The sequence below is a fragment of the Melopsittacus undulatus genome, chromosome 1, assembly GCF_012275295.1.
Source record: "Melopsittacus undulatus isolate bMelUnd1 chromosome 1, bMelUnd1.mat.Z, whole genome shotgun sequence".
Classification (NCBI taxonomy): domain Eukaryota; kingdom Metazoa; phylum Chordata; class Aves; order Psittaciformes; family Psittaculidae; genus Melopsittacus; species Melopsittacus undulatus.
Genome location: NC_047527.1, coordinates 144,327,040 through 144,346,063, shown reverse-complemented (window position 1 = coordinate 144,346,063; position 19,024 = coordinate 144,327,040). Strand labels below are relative to the sequence as shown.

The following is a 19,024-nucleotide window of genomic DNA, read 5'->3' as shown; positions in this document are numbered from 1 at the left end:
AAGCTACACAAGTAGCTACTTCTTGTTACACCAGGTTTGGGGTTGGAGGTCTATGTTTTATTTCTTTACAACTCGGTCCAGCCCCATCTTGGAAAGCCAAGAATAATGCAGCATGCAAAGGGCAACTATTTCATCTGAAATGATGACTGCCCCAAAATCTGCCTTCTGGTCAGTTCATTTATACCAAATAAAGCTCCTCCAGTCTATGGAGACTGCAAGGAACTTAGAGCAACAGCTGGCTTGTGGGATTACAGAAGAATTATAAATAAGCAAGAGATAAAACCCTCTCAAAATACAGAGCAAAGTACTTGCTCTGACCAGATTGCAAAAATAACTTAACAGGAACACCTGGTTTCCAAAAGCAAAGGTAAATCTTTTGTAACAAAGATTTAACTTACATGAGACGTCAGTACTCTGCACACAACATCTAAGATTTCTAGAGGTGCAATCCAAGTAGAAGGTAATTATAAGAACTGAAAATATTACTGACCAAGTGCTACACTAGAGTTGCCCTGAGTTTTGAGTTGGGAAGAAGTTTGCATGCCTTGTGGGGTGTTGGTTCTGCTCTCATCCATGCCAAGAGACAGATCCTTCCTAGGGACTTTAGCTGCTGTTGAGTCATCAGTCATGCCCATCTGCTTCTGTCTTCTGCGTTTCTTACTCCACAGCTCATGGCAATCTTGCCACAAAGGAAGGCTGAAAGAAGGATTAGAAATACTCAGTTTTATCACAGATTTTTTTAACCATGTTGGTAAAATAAATACTCAAGGTATACATAAAGTAACTTGTGAAAGATTGATCTACAGAATTCAAGACACATGAGAAAACACTCAAAGCCAGCAAAATCTCAGACCTGCTTTCTCTGGCTGCAATTTCTTCACTGACTGCCTATTTCAGAAGCACAGATCCCTCTGGCAGAAAAGGGAAACATGTATCTTAAAATCAGAGCCAATGTCATTTTTTTGCATTCGCACTTATGAAAACTCTAGTTATTTGTGCAATTCAAGACTTCAAACATCAATGCTGAACACTTGCTATGAAACAGAATTTGCAGAGTAACAGATAACAGAATTATTATAAGAATATGAAAATGCTTTTTTCAGGGTATGGGTGACCGATTCCTTTTGAGTACTTGTAAAAGTGCTAGTGCCTCATGAGTTCAAGTATTTATCTGCAGTAACCAACATGGCTATCTAGTTCACAGTTGTACAGCACAGATAACCAAGACAGTGAGTGGGAGGGAAGGGAAAAAAGTTTCAAGAGTAAGTTGCATGAATAAACAGCATTTACAACTAGCAATGTTCAGATACCAGGAATAACAAGGTATATCCCAGTCCTTTAAAAGACAGATAAAGGCAGAGACAAAAATCTCCTAAGGAACTCATCTGTCACCAGTTCTGTTGTTCCATGATTGTTCTCTGCAGGCATCTCAATCCTGATTTCCTAAGGAACACAGAGACCCATCCCATAGATAATGGGAACACTGAAAAAGGCAGTAAAAATAGTGCCTTCTGTTTTCCTATTACATATCAGTAACTGTCTGATCAGTTCCCTCACCTAGGAACATGGAAAAATTAGGTAACAGGTGACAGATGACAAATTAAGGGACAGATGCCTCAAGGAAAGGCAATTAGGACAACTGCTTCCTTTATTGTTTCCCTCTGCATACCAGGTCAAAGACCTGCCAAATACTTAGTCAAAACCAACTGGAAGCAAGCAAGAACTCATTGTGAGAAGTATCTTACAGTCCTTGCAATCAACACTGTCACCTTCTTTGCATGAACAGCTGTTTCTTCCAAAAGCAGAACATTTTCCAGGAGAACAGTTCACACTTTCCTGTGGATGCTCTGTCAGACCTGAGTGTGGATTCTCTTAATCTTTAAAAAGACACCAATGACTTGTTTTGACTTTCTATACAGCACCTCCTATAATAGATGCACTCACTACCCAGTTCATGAAAAAAACCTATTTTCTTCCCGTTCGCTTACTTTTAAAAGCACATTAGCAACATGCCACATAAGTGGTTCTGAGATTTTAGTGAAAAGCCTAAAATTGCTGATTACTGAAACTCAAACAGCTATATATTTCATTGTCTGAATGTGGTTATAATAATCACATTCAGACAATGAAACCTCTTCCCTTCATACCAGGAGCATTAGTAACAACCATGTGTATGCAACAAGTAAGTCTCAAGAGATTTTTAATAGAATTCTTAGATAAAATGCAAAGATTTTTCTCAGTTGGTAGCTAAGTAAAAAGAAGTCAGGTACAGCCTTGCCTTCAAGGTATACTAAAGGTATACTCAAGCAATACTAAATGTTCTATGTTCTGACAGCTATTTGAGGGAAGAATGTAATCATCAGATCCTATAATACTTTTTCACTTGGCGCCTGTTCCAGTATGATTAGTAGTGATTAAAATGGCAATTAAGTCACTGCAAAAAACCCTCCTGGAAATTGCAATACATTTCCTCTTGCAGAAACCTGCAGGAAAAACCCTGCACAAAGTAGTTCACCGCTCCTGTCTGTAAAACTAAGAATCTTATCTGGCACAGGAAACCATTTATGGTATTTCATTTTAACTCTCTGGTACCTTGGCAGAATTCTACACCCAGTGTCATTCTACCACCAAAGAAGGCAATTCAGATTCATGGAGGACCTCAAAACCCTTGGAAAAAGCAGACACTGATAAACAGAGACACCAGAGAAATGATGTTTTTTTGACATTAGAAACATTCATGTAGAAGTATTTTTGTAAAGGTACTCAATAACCAGTTCTAGGAATAACAGATGAAACAGTTCTCAGATCCTCACAATCACTGCTATCATGGTGTAAAAGCAATTCAGGTACGCTAACATTTTAGTGCAGAATCACCATTAAACTACTGTACCTATCAACATTTTTGTTCTGCCACTTCCTACTTTGACTGAAACACAATGACCTCAATTAAATCAATGCCATGTTCACATTTTGTACAGGTAAGGGCCTTTACCAAAGGAAATCACTTACTCTGGAGGAGGCATTTTAGATGGTTCCACATCTCGCAGAAACTCACACTGAAGAGCTTGTTCAGCTGTGCAGCGCTTGCTGGGATCCAGGGCAAGCATGTAGTCAAATAAATCTAATGCAGCTGGTGGGATGCTACAAAAGAGCAAAATGGAGAAAAGCAGTGTATTTTTATTTTGAATCGTTCTGTGCAAAGTAACTCTTCCAACATAACTGATCAGGAAGTCCTCAGATAACTCATACCCTAGCAAAACCCAATCACAGCTGGAGCTTGTGAGTAAGAGGCTGAGATAAACTTCACCTTTTATTACCCATGCACACATATAATCAAAGCTTTCATTTGTGGTGTTTAACTGCTTGAAACACTGTCCTTACAAAAAATACCCCCCACCTTTCTAAGCCAAGACTATATTGTTACTTTACACTTGTGAATTTAGCACCCAGAGAGTTGCAGTTTTGACTAGTCCACAGACAATAATTCTACTGCTTCACAGATACAAGTCTCATTAGTACAAACAAGATGATACATTTCTCCTGAAACCAACAGTAACTGAAGGAGGGAAGCAAACCCTTTAAAATAAGCTTACAGCTGTTTTCCAGAACTTTCACGTATGATCTTTGCATAAAAGTAGTCCAGTGGTAGTACTTCAGAATACAGGATTCAGATAACTCCTCAGTGCTGAATGGATTTATGACCCAAAAGACTGTAATGTTAACCAGACTACATAGTTAACTCTAGCCAGTTGTCCTAATAAAGAACAATTAAGTACTCTGAGCTGGCTTTTTGGACCAGGACAACAAGCAGGTGTACCAATCATGGAAAACAAATGTTTCCTTAGGAAAAAGCTGACAGGTGGTCGAAATTTTAGGGCCTTCTTCCCTCTTCTTGAAGCTTCTATTAAATAAGGGTTAATATACGCTCTCTGTATCTGTATCGTGGGAAGGATAAGAACCTAAAAACGTATTTCTTGACACTTAATCTATATTCATTCTCCAGAAAACAGTGAAACTTCATAAAGTCTCCAGGAGTACTTAATGCTATTACAGTTCACTAAACTTATTCTTCATCCTTACAAAGCAAACTCTTCTCTCAGCTTTCGGCGATACTGCTTCTTTGGTTTCATTGTGTTGAAATAAGCTAATTTGATAACATCAGGCCACACTGCTGGACAAGGACTCCCGCAAATTCGGCTGTATGAAAAAGAAGGAGGGAGAAAGGGTATGAGATCCAAAACCACAACCGAGCACAGCTGTCATTTTATTCTTGCATGTGCAGTGAATATAGCAATATATTTTAATGTCCAGGTTATTTTATGTCCCTAGCTCCCAATGCCAGTCAAGAAAGATACACCAAATGTTCGAAAAAGCACTTTTCAGGGAATTTAGTTGACACTGAAGCCATGAGGGGGAGAAACCTCAGTAGGGCCCAAGGGCAGAAACAAGATCCAGTCACTAGAAAACCTGTGTATTTTTTATGTCAGGTTTATGTCTCCAGCCTCATCTACCTTCACAAATGACTTGCTCAGTCTTATTCCTCCCCAAGCCATTTTGTCTAGCTGAAGATGGTTAAGCACAGGTTGGCCAACTTCTGAGCAGAACTAAAGGAGCATTTTGCAAAGTTTCACACATTCATAAAAGGACAACTTGCAAATACATTTTCCTAGTTCACCTCTCCTATTTGTTATATTTAAGCAGTTACTGTAAGAAACCCAATAATCTCTTAGTTATGCCCCAAATGCTATGCAAACCAATCTGACTTTACACTGGCTGAGATATGCAATTTTCAGAAGGGAAAAAAAAACAAATGAATCTGTCTTTTCCCATCAGTTTACTCCAGCTCTATCACTGTACATTATAGATACACAGGATAAATGTAGAATTGCTGACTGTAACCTGATGATGGTAAGAAGTTGATAAAATTGATATATTAAACAGCCAAAAATGCACAGCATGAGTAAGAAGGAAAAAGGAACTACAAACAGGCGCTTCCAGCAGGAGAAGGAAATCACAAAGTTTCAAGTTTGCTGTAGGAGAGGTACAAACACAAAGAGAAAAAGCTCCAAATGACTGCACTGTGATATGCTTCAATGCCATCTAGTGCTCAAAAGCAAAAATTCCCCAGCTCACAAGTTCTTACACTGAGAATGACCACTAAAAAGCTCCTAAAAACCTACATTTTTCCAGGCCAGCAAATACCACATCACACAGCAACATGCTACTGTTTAATCTGGGTTGAAAAACATTTCAGTATATAACTTAAAGTCTGTTATTAATTTAACTTTAAAAGGAATGTTGACCATTTAGTATTCAGGTTCTGCAAGGCCAGTTCACCCTCTTTTCCCCTTGTTTCTAGGAGAGGACCTGTCCTCACTTACGAAGTCAATTATGATATCAGAATCAAGAGCAATTTTTGTTTGCTGCATAAAGGGTTAAAAAAAGTAAAGATGCTCTGGTTCCACTGAGTTATATATGTACCATTGTATGATTTCTTGAGACTGAGGAAGAAACAGGAATTTTACCTCCATAAAGTATCTGGCAGTTTATAAGAGAACAAATATTCCCACAAAAATAATAAAGCCCAGGTGCGTACGTGGAAGGCTTGAACAAGAACTCAAGGCCAATAGCACACCAAGTACCTACTCCTCACAAATCCCACTTATTATTGTCCATGTTTTAGGTTTGATTTGCTGTAAGGAAGTTGTATTATCATCTTAAAACTGATGGGCATTTTGACTATGCTGTATTTACAGCATCAGTAATAGGCAACTCCAGCTGCTCTACAAGAAAAAACCTATTACTGTTCCACTGTACATTGCTAGGGCCACAGAACACCCAGAAAACACCCTTCTCCAGGTCTGAACCTCTAGAAGTCAGAGCAGTAACTGAGAACTTGTAAATGTTTGCAGTGCGTTATCTCTGATTGTAACACTAACAAAAGAAACCCAACACTTTATGAGGATCCTACTGTGTAGTAAGGTTGCAAGTTACCTTATAAGTTCCAGTTGAGCAAGTTCTTGATTTGCTTGAAATATTGGCTTTTTTGTAAAAAGTTCACCCAGGATGCAGCTGTAAAACAGTTTTGCACAATTCCATCATTATGGCTTTCAGTATAAAGTGCCAGAAACATTGAAGTTTTTTTTTTGGCTTGGTTTTATGCTTGCTACACTTCTGTACCAAACTCTTACCCACAGCTCCAAACGTCAATAGCTGGTGTGTATCTTTCTTCTCCCAGCAGAAGTTCAGGAGGCCGATACCATAATGTGATAACTTTGTTGGTATATGGTCGGCTGTTGGGGGGAGGAAAAAAGAGAGGACTATCATTTTACTACGATCTCATTTCTGAAAAAGTGACGCTTTGAGGACTTCTCTAATGCTGTTTTAGAGCTGTACAATCTTCCACTCCCCTTTTCATAACTTTAGTCCTGCAAAGCTGCAACTGCACAAAAGCAAAACCAGCATCTGATCACAGCTATAAAAGGACAGGTTGAAGATATAAACGAACAACCACATAGACATCTCGATGCTATGTGAATTTTGTATCTCAATTATTATTCAGACAGCAATACTTTCTATTTATTATATGGCTATCATTTCAGGAGAAAAACCTGCTTAGACAATTACTGATTATTACCATAGATAATACGAGGACCTCTATAAGCATTTTGAAAAGAAGAAGAAAAAAAATCACTTCACTTTTTCCTCTGTAAGTAGATGCAAAAGAGACAAAGCCTTCTTCTTGAACTACATCCTTCAACACCTTTGATTCCAAAGCCTGGAACACTTCCAATATCTTCCTGTATTTTACATCTTCTTTAATTCTCTACAGCTCTAACCAAAAGTTTCAGTCACTAGGAATAATCCTTTTAATTTTCACACTAAGGCAAGGATTTCCACTATCTTAGGCACACATTGTTTGTGGACAGGCTGAGATACAGCATCAACAGTTCAGAAAGGAAGGCAGAAAACAAGTGTTAGGTTTTGGTTTTGTTTCAACAACAGTGTCTTCTTAAAAGTGATCCTACCTTCTTTCAGTTTTAATAATTCACCCTTGCAAACACTAGCTAACTCCAGAAAGAAAACAGAATAACATTAAGTACGGAGTTCGAACAACTATAGCAGAAAGCCTAACAAGGATTTATAGCACACTCAGTGGAACAGCTATCAGTTCTGCAAAACCACCCGAGTCTTTTTTCATCCAGAAAATGCCCAATTCATTTTTAAGATGTAGTATGTTTTTGGAAATAATCCTGTAATTTATCATATTTATCTCTGAAGCAAGCATTCCTCTATGAAATGTTTATACAGTATGGACTTTCTCTACAGACATGCCACTCATATATATTAGTATATGGTGCTTTTTAATTGAACAGATGTTTTCTTACACAATCTGTCATATATCCTACTCCAAACATTAAGTCCACCCGAGTAACATTTAAAGGAGCACAACTACAGCAACCAATGAGAATTTACTTAAAATTAGTTTTTTATTTCCTCTCTATTACACTCCTACTATATTTTGTACTCTTTAAAAAGTACAGAATTCTAAATAGCATTAAACCAAATATAAAATATGTGAATTTAAAGCAGCAGTCTATACACACTTTTTGGTATAAATTAATTATGCCTTACTGCAGGTCAGAATCTACTTGGAAGGAAAATGAATGACAAGGAATTGTCAAAAATCCACTAATGGGATTCTGGTTATTCTCCCAGGTTCAACTATCAACTAGCATAATTGCTTTTTAATCTTGGTTTCATTTATAGTAGCATAATAATGTTGCTGTTTGATATATTGATATATGTAAAATCTGTTATTTGCACTATAAAGATAGTGAAATCTCAATCATTCAATTCTTAATGCACAGTTTCACAAGCAAAATTTAAATTTAATTTAGAAGCAGACATTAAAAAAGAAAAAACAAACAACCCACCATGGTAAACCACAGGAAGAACAAAAAGGTCAGCTTGGTGCATTTTAAAGTACGAAGGTAGGATGGCATCAACCTCTTTTATTATAACTACATCCAAAACAACAGTTAATTACCAGGCAGCTGCTTAAGATTATCTTACACTGCTACGGTACTCAACAGTTTTAGTATCTGTACTTCAGCATATGTTCTGGAAATAACAGCTCAGAAGACAATGAATCTGATGCTATCAGGCTCAACAACAAGCTCAGAGCTCTGTAAGAACATTATAAACTCATAAAGCTAACATTATGGATATTATTTCCCAAATAAGGCGTGCAGAAAACAAAGTAAGCTCAGGAAGCTGATCTCGGTATATCCAACCACCTGATGTACACACCAACTGTAATGAACATTCAGCCTCAGTTTTTAAAATCCAGTTCCACATGACAAACACATGACATTACAATATGAATACTTCAGTTCTTAATTATAAAGTCTGTGCACCTGTTTCCTGCAGTACAAGCATAACGAAGCCAAGAACAACAGAAGCACAAGTCACGTGTAGTTTCAGAATAACTTTTATTTCACTTTGTATCTCTGTTTCCAGCAGATTCAACAGCACTGGCTGCCTAAAGAATACAGTGAACCTCTTCAAACGTAGGGTTAAATCTTACACAAAAGTAATGCTTGTTGAAAAGACACTGTATACCAATTTGTGTCAGCAAAAGGATTTTGCTTTCCCTAAATCGACTTTGCTTAGATATACTAACAGAAAGGATACACTTTATATTTACAGGAACAGAAACTAATAGTAAAAACCTACATATTGATGCAACCTACTTCAGACTGCAACTCTTCATCATTTCCAATTAATAGAAGGCCACTCTCTACAGGTATTTATCCAGGGTATTATCCAGAACACTTGGAAAACCAATACACTTGCACAAAGAGAGTTCTGTGGTTTTATGCAGTGCAAGACAACATGTCCTAAGCAATTAATTGTACTACAGCACAATATGTGCTCTAAACAACAATCTTCTTTTCTGGCCCTTGTAATACGTAAGAGTTATGCAAAAAAGATTAAACTTCTGAATGCTTTTTCATGGTATAATTGTATCTTACCTTTCTTCAGAGTTGTACAGCCGAGCAAGCCCAAAATCTGCAAGCTTTATCTGCCCTCTGGTGGAAAAAGCAAAGAATTATTTAGTGGTTAATTCTGTGAAAGATTTTCTCCCCCAAAATCAGGTGAAGTTTGAGACTGAGGCAGCTGCAACTGATCTTCACCAAATCACAGTAATGAGGAGGCAATGCCTTACAATCTGTGCATCTCTTCAGTAAACAAATACCCCAGCTTACTGAATAGCAAAGACAAGTAAGCAAAATTAGGTATGCTCATCAAATGGCATTTCTAGCACTAGATTCTTAGTCAAAATTTAGGTGTATGATGTAGTAATCAAAACAATAACTGCGCAGGAAAAAAAAGGAAGGAAACTTGCTATTTTCTCATCCCTTACTGCTAGCATAAGCATTCATACAACAACCATCAGTAGCCATACTCCCTTCTAGGAAGCTGTCAAAGTCCTGTTCTGCTCTTGTGAAGCTTCAATACAGCCTTTAAATGAGGATGAATGACCAGATAAGGGCTTCTATTTTTGCCAGCAGCCAGCTTACTGAATGACACAACCTCTAACCCATGCTTGAGTTTTCCCACATATAAGGGAAAGGGTAGAAGATCCAGAGCTCTTGCCTGGCAATTTCCACAGCTATAAGGCAATGATCCCTGGCCCACAGTCCCCACCCCCTCTGAATTCTAGATGATTTAAACAGAAAGCTATATGTAAGCTTCTCTAATATATGATATGAATGTTAAAATGTTACAGGGGAAGGGTTTGGGTTTTGGTACTTACAAGCTTTTAAAACTCCCATTGCTTTTAAAGACATGGAGACCTCATTTTCAGATAGATTTATTTAATCAAATTAAGGCAAGACTTCCTGATGTAAGAATGACCATTTTGTGATAACAAAATATATTTTATTTGGGTTATTTAGGTCATTTATATAGGTTACATTTTCCATTCCATTTTTCCCCTCAGATTTGTGCTTAGAATTGTTACACTTGAAAGAATCCCCATAAGCAAAGAAATGTTCCCCTCAAATTCACATGCTTGTTCTTCAGACAGCATATCTGTGGAAGATCAATGAATTTTTGAGCAAAGACATTTAAGTTGTGTATCTAAAAGATACATAATCCATGTATTCGACTTCAGGCTGTAACTGGTAATGAGATTTTAGAAATACTGGCTTAAAAATTATTGTGATCAGCTATTAACTTTTTCTTCTTCCAGTTGAAATGCATAAGGATGCTCAAAAAAATAGTTTAGGGGAAAAACCTTTGTATTGTGGATTGGAAAGAGCACGGTACAACAGAAAGCTCCACCTCCACAATAAGACACTCTTCTTCCCTGTCAGTTTACACCTCAGCTTCTGAGTTCCCAAAGGTGCACAGAGACACCACCACCCAAGCAAGATGACGAAGAGACACCTTTGATCCATTTTGCCCAACATTTTGCTTCCAGCAGCAGTAGACTTTTAGGGAGAGCATGTGAACCTGCTCACTTTGGGCCTCATTTTCCTTGTACTTACACTACACACAAGCAGTTAAAGATGCTAAAATACGTATTCCTATCTATTCCCTTTAGCAGGTGTTACTGATCCTGTCCATGAATGCATCCCAGCCTTTTGAATCTCCTGACACTAGCTAGGAAAACGTGCCCTGACAATAAATTCCAGAAGCTATCTGCTCTGTAATGATCTTTTTTCCTGTTGTAAGCCTAACTTTTACAATTGCTCCTTGGTTTTATTACCACTGAATTTCATGAACAGTGTTTCTGTATTGAAGCCTTCCACTATCTTCACACAAGCTTTTAGTTCACTGCTGTTGCACAATGAACAAAAGCAGGATCACTAATGAGACTTGCAATTACATGTGGTTAAAGACGTAAGAAACCAATTCGTATCTGTTTGATTATGGCTGTAACTGCAAGCCAAAGCATGTCTGAACACACCTGATGAATACTCAGCATTACCCTGACTGATGAAGACGCGGACCTCAGAATTATGTCATGAAGAACCAGGCTAGCCACACTTCATCTTAAAATGAGATGGCAAAAAGAAAACATGTCAAACATTGATGTCCTAAAATTCTGGTTTAATATATTTGAACTCAGGTAATTTTCCCCCATACTCTGACCTAAAAGACGGAAGTTTTAATCTTGCTGTTTTAACACAGAGTTTAACAATTACAGGATCCAGTGCTGAACAGCAGTACTACCAGATTAGTATTTCACAACTGATTTTAAAGCAACTAGGCCATCTAAAAAAAATGTGGTTAATGACAAAGCAGGTGAACTGTAAGGATTAAAGGAAAAATTTAAGAGTTGTTAACATATAATTTATTTCTGTTTTTACAAACGTTAAGTAATATCCATACCTATTATTTAGTAGAATATTTGAACATTTGATATCTCTGTGCAAAAAGTTCTTCTTATGGCAATAGGCCAAGCCCTCCATCAGCTGTCTCATAAAAGATTTAATATGGTTTTCATTGAAATGAACCAAACCAGATTCCAGCAGTCCCATCAAGTCATGGTCCATGTACTCAAATACCAGGTAAAATGCACCTAGGAAAAGAAGGGGGAAAGGCAAGAGAAACAGAGAGAAATTGATTTAACAGCAGTTCAAAACATTGCTGCTCCCTACTTTTCAAAGTTTAAACTATTTTTCTCATAACTGTTCCCATTTTCTGCAATACTTATAGCTGGCCTCATGTCCAGGAATAGCAATGAAACATAGTGCAGTAAATTGCTCTTCCATATGAGCAGCTACACTGGTCAAATGGTCGTGAAAACAAACACAACCCTGCCAACATGGTGCCTTAATCCAGATGGACATGTACTCTTCTATGGCTCTCGATTTCCACCCATTTTATATAAGGAAAAATTAACTGGGTTAATATGCCCTTTGCAAAGCTTGGGGAGAAATCTAGATACAATGTACAGCATTAGTTCATCGGTCATGATGCAGTCACTGCCTTTAAGCTTCCAGTGTGGAACTGGGCCAAAAATAAGCCTGCCCTTCTCAGATCAGTAATATCTGTAAGTCAAAATGAGAAAGCAGAACTAACCTACTACCAACAGCAGCTCTGCAAAGACAGTTCACACTGCAAGTTGCCAGATACATATACTAAGCATAATGCATCTGGTCTTCTCTCACGTTAGCCTGTGTAATTCCACAAATGAAGCTATTAAAGCCAAGATTCTTTGATATATATGTATAAGTATTCTTCAAGGGGAAAAGTGCTGAGTGCTTCACAGGCAGCAACAACCAATCTTAGAGCAGGTAAGAGCTGAATGCTTCAGAAGCAGCAATAACCAATCTCCAGCACACCCACTCCCAGGACCATCTACATTTCAGTACATCATTTCTCCTCTTAACTCTGGGGCAGAGAAGACACTGCAGTCTCTGCAGAGCACTAGTGACAATGCAGAAACAACTTTCAAGTGGGTCTATCTACCTTCCAGTTTCAAAAGCCTTTCCCCAGATAGATTTCAAAGCCACCACTCTAAAGTACAAATAGCGCTTCTGCCCAACAAGAACTCATTACAGGTTCTGGCTCCTAAACAGAAAGTTTCAACTCAGAAGCTAGCGAAAGCCTTGGAGCAGTAATGAGAAGTTAGCTTGCCAGAACATACACACAAATGCACACAGCTGGATTCTAATGAACTGACTTGTTTTCTTGCACAGTAGCTGAAAAGGGAAGAAAGGGTGTCAAATCCACCTGCTTTTTAACAAACAGATGAAAGATCACTCATAGAGTAAGTGTTAAACTCTTAACAAAGATCACGGTAGACCAGGTAAACTACAGGCCACTGCATAAGACATTCTGAGTTCACTGTTTTTAATTGAGGTCCTTTTGTCCTGTTACATGTTGTATGTTATATGAAGGAAGCAAAATACTGATCATAAAATATCCACCAGTGTGTACAGAGGATGTGGAGCAGGAGGTAAATGACTTCAAAAGGAAAGCAGGAAGTATTAACAGCCATAAAGAACGAAAGGTCTGCCGTGTTACTATGTGCATAACTGAGTTCACCAATGCAGTTCACCAGTTCAGTATGGGTAAAGCACTGAGGCTACTCATCTTGGTCTTTTAAATGAAGGTAACTGGCAAAGGTCTACTTTATTGACAACTGCTGAAGTATGAACCATGACATATTGTAAAATGCCTTGAAACAGAACAGCTGATATTAATGCAGCAGTGCCAGAATAATCTAGACATGCTCTTCAGAGAATGTCAGCTCAACAAAACAGAATACCAACAACCTTAGTATCTTCTTGCTCTGGAATACAAAGGAAAGTTAACTGCCACGGCAGCAGGCTGCACTCTGCATGTACATGAGATGGAGAAAGACTGTGAAGGCTCAGTGGGATTGTAGACCTGCTTAGTGAGAAGAGCCAAACAGTCTTCTTGTTTATATGCGAAGCAGGCTCCATGCCTTGAGCAATTTCCTGCTCTGTCACTAGCTACCAGGACTTTTACCACTATTTATAACCAGCAATCAGAATTGGTACCCTCATGCACGAAGGAAAGCTGACAACAATGGAGACAGGTCATAAATAGAACAGAGTGGTATCTGGGAGTTGATCCGATTATTTATATTCTCCACAAGTCTCATTAAGAAACATATACTAGAACAGTACAAACGCTAGATGTTCCTTCCATACCAGAGCAAGAGCAAATATGCAGATCGAGTACACTTCTGCATCACACATATGATACAAAGTTAGAATTTATTGTTAAAAACAGTCAAAGCTAGATCTTCATTGGTTATGATAAACTATTGAAATTAGTCTACTAGCCTTGGCAGTCTAACCATTAAAACCTCATTTTCAGTATTACTCAAACTATATTTGGAAGTGATTGTAGCTGCAAAAAAGGTGTCAAGCAAACTGAAGTGAAATGCAGTTTATTTGTAGACAAGTGTGGTGCCCTTTTCTGATATACAGGTCTGGCCTACAAAACAGTTAATTATTCCACTTGATCTTTTCAAATTTCTACTGCTTTTCACCAGATCAGGCAATCTTCACAGCAGGGAAAGAAACCATAGATATTCAGGAAGAAGAAAACAGCCATGAAAGACTTCACAAGTTAACTACGCACAAACAGAAGACTGTTTACTACAGCATAGCCAGAGCTCAAGTTTAGAGCATCCTTTAGTGCAATCAAAACAAATGCCACACAAATATCCATTTCTCAAAAACTGAAATGACAAAAAAATAATCGTTCTTTCCCTTATGAGGCCATGACATTCAATAACTTGGAGGTTACATTTTAAAAAGACCCTTTGTTTCACACGAGCTTTGCCAAATATCCACGTTTCTGAAAGCAGTGTCACAAAAACACCTAAAGCTCTGTTACAGTAAAGCACATGCAATTCAAATGAACTGAGAACTGTATATTTGACTTTAACTTTACTCATCTTACTGCATTTCTCAGTAAGTCAGTACCTGTGGGGTGGGAAGCAGCCTACAGTCTGCACACTGCCACATACTGCAACAAAACACCAGCTGGGGGTTTGTGTCCTGTGTGCCCCATTTTGTTTGCTGATACCATGCAGCTTGTCTCCATTCCTTTATCTACTGAGATAAGAAACCTTAACTTCACTGCATGTTGACAGAGCAGCAGCTGGAACAGCTGAGCAGTAGTAATATTGCCTACTTCTGAATATGGGATAAGATATAGCAGCTGAATCTATTAAGGAGGTACACAATAAATAAAGGAGATTCACATGGATGGAAACAATCCTCTTAACCTTACTTCTCATGTTTGCACTTCAAGAAATTATTCTTTTTGACCACTCTGTCAGTTAAGACTGATAAGGGTCAGAAAGTGAGATACTGCTTTGGAGTAGTTAAAGGATTAACACATCTTCTCCTCCTGCTCATTTATTTCAAGTCATGGAATTCTAAAAGTAGTTTTCTTGACCAAAACCCAAAATGAACTGGGGCAATAATGCTGTCAAGCTATGAATATAAAATGGGTAACTCAAGACATGGCACTGATGACCTATAATAAACAAAGGATTTTCTAGGGGGTTATAAAAGCTAACAAAACACACTTCTGTGACACAGGCAGGCCCTGGATTTTTTTTGGACTGGCATCAAATCATACAGATCCCACAAAGCAGGACATTAAATTAGGCATTTGCTCTCAAAGTGAGATACAAGTGCTTCAGGCTGTGCAGGGAAGGGAGCAGCAGGGGAGAATGACCCAGAAGCCTTCTCTGGTGACAGCTTTTAAGCAAATGCAATTTCATAGGGAAGGCGTTTGGGGTTTCTCAAAATATCTGATTAGATACAGATCAGAGGAACAAGGAGACTGGAAGTGCCTTATTATGTGCAAATTTTAATGCAATCCTTGTATAAATGCATTAAAAGAGTATCTTGAAATACGAAAATGTTTAAGAGAAAGGATCCCTGGCTCATTCAGTGCACAGTGCATACAATGAGGAGTTGAACAGGTTTTCAACAATTTGTTCTGTACTCACTGTTCAGAATGAGGCTCCATCAACTTTCATCTCACTAATAAGCCTCCTCAGCTTCTTCTATGAAATACATAATTATTTTTCCCTTGATTGATTCAAGATAATTGGATTGTATTTACTCTTCCACTTCCTTAACATTTCTTTACCAGTACTTACAATACACTATACTCCAAGCCAGTTTTAAACAGAATTTTGTCAAAGCTTGAAAAGTAAAGTAACCTTTAAGTTCCTTATATTTAAATTCCTTAGAGTCCCTTAAACACTCATAGTTTCTTTCTACTCACATTTTACAAACGTATTTTCCAATTTACAAAACACCAAATAAAGTTATAGCTACTGAATTGAGCACCTTAAATCCAAAGAAAGAATCCTTGCCATGTCCTATGCTATTCTCCCATTGCAAATTCAGTTGCATTCTCTTGAAACAAATCCAACCCAAACTCCACATGCATGGAAACACATTCTGAAACAGGTGTACTAGCCAAGGGCATACAGAAGCCTTGGGAGCAAATCACTTCCTTCTTTCACTACATACTACAGGGAAATAAGAAAACAAACAAAAAACTTAAAGCAGAGGAAAAGTAAACCAAACATATCTGAAATCTTTCATTAATAAACAGGGATTTTTCTCAGTTGGCCATAACATGGATCAAGTTGAAAAGCCACACAACTAGGTCTGCACTCATTCCAGACCAGAGTCCACTACAGCATGCAGAAACAGGAAGCACCATGCAAACAGTCACGCTATGTCTGATAACTGTAGCGTGAAACCTATTTGGGTAAGTTTCTATCAGCTATTTTGAGAGCAGCAAGGCAAGCTGTAGATCATTAGAGGTTACTGAAATTCAGGACAGTTTGGTTTTGCTCAGCTTCACAGGAAACCCAGATAAAGCTACTTACAATAGAGAAGGAACCTGTAGTGTTTACTGTAGTAAAGTACTCTCTGATGACATGACTGCTGTCACAGACTTCCTAATACCACAGGCTTTCAGACAAAGTACTCCTCAGTGGTTGTGAGAAAGTAACCTGCTATTCATAGAATGGTTTGGGTTGAAAAGGACCTTAAGATCATCTAATTCCAACCCCCTCCCACAGGCAGGGACAGCTTCTACTAGACCAAGCTCTGTCCAACCTGGCCTTGAACACTGCCAGGGATGAAGCATTCACAACTTTCCTGGGGCAGCCTGTTCCAGTGCCTCATCACCCTCACAGGGAAGAACTTCTGCCTTAACTACAATGTACCACAGAGCCAGTGTCCTTTCAACAGGAGTACTGCCATGCTGCCAAGACAAATACCAACTCCATGCCTAAAATAGGCTTGTTAACTTGTACTGCAAATCAATTCAAAATTTAATCTGAATTTAGATTTTAGAATTAATAACAGAAACACACAATCCAAACAGATAATACACACACACAGAAACAATCCAAGCAAAGTAACTCCCAGGCTGCGACATTAACCAGATCTTTTTTCACTGGAGTCTCCCATGCAAGATTTTACACCTCCCTGTGTATATTTGAATTTGAATTGAAAATGCTTCTTCAAGTCGAAAGGAAGAGGAGATGCCAGTCAGTACACCTACTGGTTTTACATTCATAGCCACAAAAGCTAAGGCAGGCACTCTCCCTGTGTTTAACAGAAAGATACTATGGCAGTCCCGTAGCTAAAATGTTGAACACTTGCTACAGCTTCTAGCTGATAAAGCAGAAACTGAGAACTGAAGGACCATCCCATGTGCCCAAAGTTAAAAAAGAGACACCTAAGATCATGTAATTAATTGCCAAACTGAGAAAACAAAACCAGAGCTGACGAAAGCCCGAAGCAAGAAGGACTTTATTCCCAGTCATTCTGGTTCATTTTATAGCCTGTTATAAAGTTATAACTGAAGTGACTCAGCTACTTTAGCTTATGAGGTACATAGATTTGAATATACCTAGGAAATAGTTATTTGTTTTCAACTTGTTTTAAATATTGCCTTCTTCAATTACTGTTATACAAGCAACGTCACACTCTCAGACAAAAACAACTCACTAAGAGAAGATGAAAAGCTTCTGCCCAGACAATCCTCTTGCTCCAACCTCTGCTCCAAGAGGACATGAACTGAAGTCCATTAATACGAATTTTCAAACTCCTATTAATGTGAATTACCACCAAGCAAACAAAAAGTAAATGAAGCTTTAGTTGCCACCAGATTTGGTCACAAACACCAACAGTGTCAGGCTGCTTCTACTACTATTGAAGAGTGACACCCACAATTGCTCTTGTGCTAGTTCAGTAGAGGAAAATGTTTCCAACAAAAAATAACCAGAGTTCTGATGTTTTAGGAAAATACTGAATGGAAACTACAGCTCATTGCTGCTATCAAGTCAAATGGGGTTTTATGTCCCAAGAGAAGCAGAGGAGGCTTAAAGAAACAAAAAAAGCCTACAAACCCCCAAGCACAACTGATGAATGTACTCTTAAGTCAGCTGTTACGCAGATACACACACAAGACAGGATATAAACTATTAGTCTTGTGTTCCCATCCCTTACCTTGCGTGCTCACCTATGTCCCTCTGTATAACAGGTAGGGGAGAAAAGCCTACATGAAAAACATACAAAATGGATAATCCCTGCCACACCCAACATACATGTTTTACCTGTCAGGATCATGCTTCAGAATCAAGATATTAAATCACCAACAAGTAATCAGAAATGCCATTCTCCAACTTGATCATCAAGCTTGTCTCATGCATAATGAAAACTGCAAAGTTACACTTCAGGTTTCAGTACAGCAGACCCACTCAGCTCCCACATACAATTGTGCTCATGTGGTGTATTTCCACTGATGGAAATACACTTAAAGCACTGGTCCAATGTGTTACATTTCATTTTCTAATGGCTGGTTAGAAAGAATAAACTCAATCGTATACTAAAGCTGTTCCTATTGTTAAACTTATAACCCAAGCTGGCCAGGATAAAACACAGATAAACTTTTCTTCTGTTTTCTTTCAAAGCAAAGGCTGTTGAAACTATTGACACAAGTCAGATACACAAAAGTTTGTAACACAGGATTATGTCACTTAAAATCACAGAATCCCAGACTGGTTTGGGTTGGAAGGTACCTTAAAATTCATCCAGTTCCAACCCCTGCCACAGGCAGGGACACCTTCCACTAGAGCAGGTTGCTCCAAGCCCCGTCCAACCTGGCCTTGAACACTGCCAGGGATGGGGCAGCCACAGCTTCCCTGGGCACCCTGTGCCAGTGCCTCAGCACCCTCACAGGGAAGAACTTCTTCCCAATGTCTAACCATGCAAGCACATAACACAGCTCAAAGTATCAGGACAAAGCTATATAAGGCAAGCTATTACTGGTTTGCAGGCCAATGTTGCTATCTTAAAAAGCACCATAAATAAAAGGTTGTACAAGGTGTGTCCAACATCTACATCATTGTGAGAAAACTGCATTTAAAATTACTGAGATCCAAATGAAAAAACCCCAAAACAAACAAAACCAAAAAACA

At 38.4% G+C, this 19,024-nt stretch overlaps 1 protein-coding gene across 1 annotated transcript in view; it reads right to left on the bottom strand.

The window, feature by feature from the left end:
- CDK13 (cyclin dependent kinase 13) overlaps window positions 1-19,024 on the bottom strand; it is a 49,872-nt gene that overhangs the window by 9,410 nt on the left and 21,438 nt on the right. Inside the window, 7 exon segments of the mRNA XM_034068474.1 lie at window positions 491-696; window positions 3,010-3,141; window positions 4,081-4,197; window positions 5,995-6,072; window positions 6,192-6,293; window positions 9,039-9,095; window positions 11,407-11,596. Of these exon segments, the coding sequence (XP_033924365.1) occupies window positions 491-696; window positions 3,010-3,141; window positions 4,081-4,197; window positions 5,995-6,072; window positions 6,192-6,293; window positions 9,039-9,095; window positions 11,407-11,596 (882 nt within the window).